Here is a 9,155-nt window from a genome sequence, read left to right as displayed (position 1 = left end):
CATAGTATGCCATAACACATGTTAACAAACAATTTGATTCAACAACCGCTGTTTAGAACAGTTAACCGCTCACAACAGGCTTATAAACAATTTGATCGATGCCAACAACAAACGAGTAAACAAATTACACGTGAGTAAGAGCTCTCTTTAGCCCGACCGCCTGCTCAAAACTTAGAACCTGAACCTCCAGGGCTTATCAAAAATACACGAAGGGAATGGGATATTTGGGCCCATTCCTCTTGAGTTGACCAAAAGGGACCAAACCTCACACCTGACCCGTCAAACCTCACCAAATGTTTTAAATTAACCTATTGCTAAGTCGCCTATTCATTCGATTTCAGAATCTACTGAAATTAACAGTTTGCTAATAAATGGCAATACAGCTGCAAGCAACGCCTTTGGGCACTCCTCGTGTGGCAGGTGGCCGCAACCAGATATCGCAACTAGCCTCTGCATAAGTAAGTTCCCAGTCAGATTAGATTTTAAGTTATTACTATTCTCCCATGGCTAAAAACAGGGGTTAAATTTAGGAGTGTTACGAGTTCATGTTCGCAGTTTGGCGTGTCAACCTGACATTAACCCGAAGACGAACCCAAAAATCGTGTTAGGCATGTGAACCCGAAGATGACACACATACTCACATGTTGACACATACACGGCCCGTTTAACCCAAAAGAACTTTTATTGTTTTCACATATTAATTGTAAAATCTTACGTCAATTTCCTTTCTAGTTTTAAATTTTAGCATAAGATACCCAGTAAATTTTATTTATTACATTAATGACATTTTGAAAAATTAAATGGGTTAAACGATCAACCGACGAATCTGCAGGGTTGACCCAAACACAACATGTTTATACCAAACGCCGCAAATTTTGCGCTAGGTTCTTGTCGTGCCAGATATTCACACCCCTAGTTACAATTTTGCAAATTTAATATATAACAATAATAACATATAATAGTATTTGGGGAAAATGACAATGGTACATATAATATTTTGAATCTGCCTCTCGATCTTTTATTAAAAAAAAACTAAAATAATACATCAAATGTTATAAATTTTCTAGTTTACAAAATTTTGTATTGTGTATATTAAAAACACTATTTTTTTGTCTTCTACATATCAATGTGCAAAATTGTTTTTAAAAAACTAACAAGCCACAAGTCAAGCTCTAGCTTGACTTCTCAGCTCATTAAAATAAACAAGCCAAACTGAGCTGGCTCATTTAAGTTCGAGCTTGAGCCAGAGCCTGTCTTGGCTCGGGTCATTTACAGCCACGAGACCCGAAATACTAAGGAAGATGGAAAAAGAATTAACTCACAGAATTTACAAACTTGGATGCCATGGTTTGAACAGTTTTAAGAGGAACAAGAGCATCTTCAGCTCCAGCAATAACCAAAAGTGGTGTGTCGCCCACTGCTTTTACCAGCAGCGTTTCGTTTTGTTGTGTGAAAATTGTTTCAGATGATAATTTACCGATCTCATGTAACGCTTCATCCCAACCTTCTACACATAGTGGCGCCTGATAATATCATACCAAAACATCAGTTTCAATAACTTAAAAAAGAAAAAATAAGAATTAAAGGATGATATTATTTACCTTGTAAAGACTTAACACATCCATGGTTAGCTTGGTAGCATCATACCATGCCCGTCTGTTAACCACCTGTGAAATTTCAGTTCGAAGTAACGGACGAACCAGATGCTTCTTTCCTAAAGATGTACGCATTAATATTCTGGCAAATCCGGGAACAACTTCTCTTGACAAACTCGTTGTCAACAATACTACACCTTTTATCTCCACCTGAAAATGTTTCTTCTTAATCCATCATGTAATTTTTCTTTATTTTCAAAGAGTTAAAAATGTCAAACAAAAAGTAACTTACATCAATAAGACTCGAAGACGATTTTACCCTTTGTGCAGCCTTTAAAGCAAGAAGACCTCCATCATCATGACCGACAAGCACAACAGAAGAAAGTCCCATTTCTTTACAGAAAGAAAGTAGCATGTCAACCTGTAAATTATTTACAAATATGCAGTTCAGATGTTTGCTTGACATACAAGTAGTCAAGTAGGCCCGTGAACAAACCGAACGTTCAGTGAACAGTTCGTGACCGTTCAATGGGAAGTTCGTTTACTTAATATAAAAACGAACATGAACAAAAAAAATTGTTCATTTGATTAACGAGAGAACATGAACACATTTATGTTCATGAGCGTTCGTTCGTTAAGTTCATTTCTCGTTAATTAGTTTATGTTCATTTAAGGTCATTAGTTTACTTCCGTTAATACATTCATTTAAATTCTTTTTGGCCCTTTAATAAAGTAAACTAGTTTCGATAACTTTTAGGCCCAGCATAATGTTCTTCACAGTACTTTAACTAGTTTTAGCTCGGTTTTGTTTGTTCATTTAAGTTCGTGAACCATTCATTATACTGTTAACACACGAGCATAAACAAACACTAACATGTTCATTTTCTTAACGAACAACAACCTTGTTCGTTTAAGTGTTCGTATTTGAGCATTTGTTCGGTTGAAGTCAAATGAACGAACACTAATATGCTTCGTTCATGTTTGTTCGGTTCGTTTACAAGCCTATATGCAAGTTATAAAAAACTGCAAGATTTGCCAATAAAAATTATAGCAGCATTACCTGAGCATCAAGCATGTATGGGTTGGGAAGATTATTTGATTCCCATTCATCTCGCCTCGGTCTTGAAGTCAAACCCCAACCGGGTCGGTCAAAAGCCACCACAACACAATTAACATGTCTAGATAATTCACCCATAACATGCCTCCATGAAAACACACCCCCACCAAACCCATGTACCAAAACAATCCCAAATTGATCATGCACTTCATTAACGTCTTCACGTGAGTGATAAACCGGTTTCATGGGCGCATGCTCGACATTCCCTTCATTCAAGCTGAATATAGGAATATCTTCAGTCAGTACAATGGGTGAGTTAGTACCATCTAGTAAAGGAGTATACAAAGATGGGTGAATTTGATTGCTAAACGTCCTGCGAAGATGATATTGTGTTTTGGGAATAATATTTAATAACGGCCTCTCGATTGAAGATAGTGTGCGTGAAAGTGGACTCGGCATGCTAAGTTTGTAGTGAAGAGTGACACCCTGGCAGCCCATAAACAGACTGTCCACGTCAGCAAGTAATCTAACTGGGAGTTCACCATCATTATGACCTTGACACATCGGTTTTCGTTTAATTTCACTGTCACTTTTAGGTGTCCGACCAGCAGGAGTTGGTGATCGTGGCACTTTAGCATATCCAGACGTAAATAAAAGCTTGCTTGAATAAACCTGCATTGATATTACACATTTTGTAAAAAATAACAAGAACCAAGCTAAAACTAAAGATTAAACTATGTAACTAAACGCACTGATTCAGGGTCAATTCGGTGAAGCATAAGTTTTCTTCGTGCTCTGCAGCTTGAGCGGTAAGCAATAACAATATGCCCGAGAGCGAAAACCACAGATGATAAAAATAATACTGGCATGCCCCATGATTTCTTTAAATGAAGCCTTTGTCTTGATGAAGAAGATGAAGATTCAGCTTCGAGTTGTGAATTGACAGTGAAAATGCAAACTTTTACTGATAAAAGAAGAATCGAAAAGGTGGAGCATAATGCGACTGTTCCAAGATATTGCCCATGTGAAAGCACAGGACCGTCACAAATCATATAAACACCTGAAATTACATAAAAAAAAGGTTGTGTTAGTATTTCACAGCACATGAAATTGATGCAGCTTATATGCAGAAAAGAAGCAAAACTCAATAACATAAGAAACGCATGTGCATCACTATATCAAAATCTAGCATCCAAGCATGTAATATAACTTTTTTACTCCTGAAGCTGCTACTGAACCTTATTTCAGGTGTAAAACTGACTAGTGTTATGGCAATTACACAAAACAGTTTAAAAATCAAAGCCAACTAATTCAAATTCACACACGAGCAAAGACTCTGTTCACATATCATAAATCTCTTCTCAGCAAATACTCACAATTACAGTAGCTAGGAGTTAGTTACTTGCATTATAATGATAACGACGGTAAATTCGACCGATAATTAAAACAATCACAGTATAAAGCAAAATTGTCCTAGAACAAAATTAACCAGAAATGAAGTTGCAAACATACATGTGATAACAAGCACAAGTCAACAATATCAAGAAACATAATCTAGCATCCATACATGTAATAAAACTTTTTTACTTGTTATTGAGTAGTCAAATGCCAATTAAACAAAATAAATTTGAAAATCAAAGCCATCAAATTCTGATTCACAAATAAGCACAGACTCTGTTCACATGTCTTAAATATCTTCTCAGCAAATAAAAATTCATAATTACAGTAGCTAGCAGCTCATCATAATTATCTCCATTATAATAACAATGGCTGTAAGTTTGACTGATAATCAAAACAACTTGAAAATCAAAGCCAACAAATTCAAATTCAAATTCACAAATGAGCGCATACTCTGTTCACATGTCATTAATCTCTTCTAAGCAAATACATATTCACAATCACAGTAGTTAGCAGTTCATCAAAATTATCTGCATAATAATAATAATAATAATAATTTGAAAATCAAAGCCAACAAATTCAAATTCACAAACGAACAAAAACACTGTTATCATGTCATAAATCTCTTCTCAGCAAATACAAATTCACAATTACAGCAGCTAGCAGTTCATCATAATTATCTTCATTATAATAATAATAATAATAATAATAATAACAATTGCAGTATTCATGAAAATGAAGTTACAAACATACAGGTGATAATAAGAGATCTTGCAACAGAAACCACGGGAATATCGGTCAAGGAAGTAGTAAACGAGTATCTACGCAAATGCTCTTTGAAGCTGTAGCAATTAACGCAGGTGAAGCTCGAAATCAAAACACAGGGAACCAATACGTCACCAATTGCCACCAGCACCGGAAGCGATAACACCAATAAGGAAGCCACCATCACCACCATGAAATACACCGTCCGTACAAACCTCCATACTTTCTCAACCAACCCTCCTCCGCCCTTACCAACAGCCATTCAATTGTCAAATTATTGGATCTGAGAAATTGAAACCCTAGCCGATGCCGGAAACAAGTGCGCCGAATCGGCCATGAACAGTGGAACGATCGCCGGTTAAAGAGAGGGAGTAATTGGCATGGCTAGGGTTAGGGTTTGGTTGGTTGAAAATTGGGGGATTTGAAAAACGTTTGAAATGAAAGAAAGAAAGAAAGAAAGAAAGAGATGGTATGGTTTTGAAGGAGAAGGAGTCTGATTAATTTCGACGGACGGAGAGCTTCGTCTTCTCTTTGTTGGTTGTTGTTTCTCGTGCTTTTCAACGAGGCACTTTTTTTTTATTTTGTTATTTATATTATTATTTTATTATTAATATTGTTTCCTTCCCTTTGGTGAAAATATTGTTTAAAATAATTCAAACTTGGAAATACAATAATAATAAATATAGAACATATAGATATAGAAATTTAAGGGGATGAACGGAGAACTTCGTCTTCTCTTTGTTGGTTGTTGTTAATCCACCCTCCTATTTTTAAATAAAAAATTACACTAAAACTTATTATATTTTCTTTTTTTATTTTAATTAAATAATACTTTTTATATCTTTTATCATTACCTTTTCTCTTTCTCACTCACAACACTTTTAAAATATATTAAAAAGTTACAGGAGATAAACAGTAACTTTTCAAATATACAGAAAAATAACTATTTTTTCTAAAATATAAAAACTTTTCACTCACAACACCTTGAATCACTCTCTAAATTATAAAAACACCCCTCACATTAAATGAGGTGTTGGATGAAAATTCTCTAAAAACATACTCATCCCATCTCCTAAATCTTTTGTTAGTGGAGATTGTAAATTATAGGATGAGTTTTTGAGTAATTGTGAATGTAAATTATATGGTGGAGAAAGAAAAGGTAATGATTTTAAATTTGAGGAAAATGTAGTTATTTTTTGTAAATTATAGGGTGAAGAGAGAAAACTGTAATAATAAAAGTATAAAAAAATAATTTAATTAAACAGTAGAAAGAAATGTAATGTTTTTTAATGTAATTATACAATTGTTCTACTTGTAACTAAGGTTCGGCAAAAGAACCAGTTAACTTAATCGACCTGAAACACGAGTCGAAACCGAACCTGTTTGAAACCGAATACGTATAAATTGGTTTGAAGCTGTACGTTTGTAACCGGTTTGTAATTTTCTCCATCAAAACCAATTTCAAACCGGTTAACCGAACAAAAAATGATCAGAACCCGAACCAAAACCAATCGTAACTTGTCAAGAAACCGGGTACAACTTCAACCGAAACCGATCATAAACTGGTTTTGACTTTTGTTGACCAAACCGAGCAAGTTTCAACCCAAAGCGATTTTGGGTTTTAAACTGGTTTGTACACCTCTACTTGCAACTAATTGTTATTTATTTATGTTGTTTTTTAGTTGAGGGAGGAGGTCACTAGAAGCCGCATCTCTATCCTTAATAATAGAGCTACATCTTTCTCTTCTCAAATTTTACCTATTAGCGTTACTATTTAGTGAAAGTTTTCACTATGTATAATTGTTGTATATAGAAATAGAAATATAATACAGTATATTATTATTCAAAACATTGAGTAGGCTTGTTATAAAATAAAATAACTCCATGGCCTCTCACTTTCTTTTATGTTGTTTCAAAACATAAATAGTAAATAGATATGATTAAGGATTAGTTAATTGTTTATTAGGAGCTGACAAACTTACTTTTTCGTTAAGAGTAAGGCTACGTTCAAATGAAAGTAAAAGTTAGTAGTTTCAATTGTGACACTGCAAATAAAGATTATTATCAGTCAATAATTTGTGGTTTGAATTACTAGAATAATTTGTGGTTTGAATTACTAGAATCAAGCATGTCTTCATAACAAATAATGGATATAGGCTATATTCTATTGGATTGTGTAAGTGTTGGTTATTAGTCGGTTTGATTATAGAATAAAAGAGAATTCGTTATCGATGTTTTGATGTTTGGATTTTCATAATTGCTCAGTTTTGTATATAAATGATCCAGTTAATTCAGTTATTAGAAAGTCGTCTTGGTTAATTCAGTTGGCCCCTGGTTAACCGCTGGCTCCGGATTTGAATAGATTTAAGTTTATTTTTAGTTACTAATACAATTATATTTTGGGTTGAATAAAGTATTAGAAATCCTTTAATTTAGACAAATAAAATTTTAATAATCCAAACTATTAATAATGTAATACGATACAAATTTATATGACAATGTAATCAATGGCACTTAAAACTTTCACTTTAGTTGTTAAAGATAAACATGTTTTTCTTGTGATCAAACCGAGTGAAAATCAAGTATAAATAGAGTGTAAAGTTATGATAATTAAGTGAATTATCTATAGTGGTTTTCGTTGTTATTTTTTAACGGCAAATATTACACCGATACTTCTTACTTACTCATAAATTACGCCAAATAATACCATGTGAGCTAGTCTCGCAATTACTGTAATTTTCCTCATAATTGATAAAAATGGAGGACAAATTCGTATGTGTTTAATAAGTGCACACGCCTTTTTGCCCCTCAAATAAGAAACTTTCTTTTATCATTGATAAGTTCTTTGTCATGATTGGATTTCTTGCCTAACGCCTTCTTTTAAAAACATGTTGTAACATCCTTGATAAAGTGATTAATGATGGTAATTTTGATAAGGAAAGATTTTTGTATAAATTGATTGATGATGATATCTTGTTTGTTTGTATATGTTCCATCAATGCTTTAAATTCGTCCATTTGAATTCTTGAATAAATCTCAACCGTGAGCTATATAAAGTAAAGCATGATTTGATGATAGATTTATTTGGAATAAAGTTGGGTTGCATCAAAAGAAAAACTCCATTGTGCAATGGGTAGACATAAAGATGATCACTGAGTGGAAACTAAACAATAACACTGGGGTTAAAAATGTTGTTTACATAATATAGAAAAAGAATAATCCGACTGATTATAAGGGTATGGTGCAAAATAAGTGTAAATCAAACAAAACAAATAAGAACCCTTGTGTTCACCTTCTCCTTTTGTTGACCTTGGGGTTAAAATGCTATTTACATGATATAGGAATGAATAAGTCGATCAAATTATAAGGGGTATGGTACAAAGCACGTGCAATCAAACAAAACAGGTAAGAAACCTTATGTCCGCCTTCTCATTTAGTTGACCTTGGGTTTAAAAATGTTATTTACATATTAAATGAATAAGCTAGCCGATTAAGAGGGTATGATAACAAATACTTGTAAATCAAACAAGTAGATAAGAACCGTTCGCCTTCTTGTTTTGTTGATTGAGTGGCTTGTACGACCAAGCCAATCGGTTAAATTGATAACTACTAGCTATAGTTTCACTAAAGCTTTCAAATAACTAAATAAAAATATAGAATTAGACGCTGGTTTGGTGGTTCTTAGATTTTCGCTTTTAGCATGGAAGATTTTTCCCCGCTGTTTTAGTCATTTAGTTTTGTTTAGTTCCTTCAGTCAATTAACCCCGTTAGTTGCTGTTGTTAACATTTTCCCATTTGTTAGTCATATAATAGGTATTTTGTATTTTGTTTATTTAACTTTCTTTGATCATTATTATAATAATTTTTTTTCCGAGATCGCCATTACATGATTATGAATACATGAATAAAGAATGCATCCACATTAAAAATTTTGAATCATAAAACCCAAATTTAACATAATTTAAACTTAACTATTGCTACTTGTTAAACACAATTCTAAAAAAAGAAAAAATTCCATTCAGAAATAGATAAAACAATTTAAAAAACTTAACCTAGCATTTATAACTTAATTCATTATTTATGGTCATCGACTGCTTGATCTTTAGTTTTGTTCAATTGATTGGCTTTGTGATTTGCATTTGATTGAATGATTGACAACTCTATGATTTCCTTAAGGTTTGTAGGTTATGGTGAAAAAGAGGGAAAACATCTTTTTATTAAAACATGTGACTTACACATGACGGTGGATGGAGCTACAACCAAAATGAAATTAAATGAACATAAAAAAAAACTAAAAATAAACTTTTGGATTAAAAACAAAAATCTAAGCAAACCTTTAG

At 33.2% G+C, this 9,155-nt stretch overlaps 1 protein-coding gene across 1 annotated transcript; it reads right to left on the bottom strand.

Moving 5' to 3' along the window:
* Positions 1-235: 235 nt before the first annotated feature.
* Positions 236-5,050, bottom strand: LOC143594191 (uncharacterized). The gene is made up of 7 exons (XM_077073567.1): positions 4,804-5,050; positions 3,405-3,712; positions 2,656-3,324; positions 1,888-2,016; positions 1,602-1,805; positions 1,323-1,523; positions 236-450 (listed from the first exon to the last, which is right to left on the bottom strand). The coding sequence occupies exons 1-7, from the start codon at positions 5,006-5,008 to the stop codon at positions 328-330; spliced, it is 1,839 nt and encodes a 612-aa protein (XP_076929682.1). The 5' UTR covers positions 5,009-5,050; the 3' UTR covers positions 236-327.
* Between the last annotated feature and the right edge of the window lie 4,105 nt (positions 5,051-9,155).

This window comes from Bidens hawaiensis, unplaced genomic scaffold, assembly GCF_021521415.1.
Source record: "Bidens hawaiensis isolate Kalapana, Puna unplaced genomic scaffold, B.hawaiensis_p1.1 tig00043252_1, whole genome shotgun sequence".
Lineage (NCBI taxonomy): Eukaryota > Viridiplantae > Streptophyta > Magnoliopsida > Asterales > Asteraceae > Bidens > Bidens hawaiensis.
Note: the sequence above shows the minus strand (reverse complement) of the source record. Positions and strands in the feature narration are given on the sequence as shown.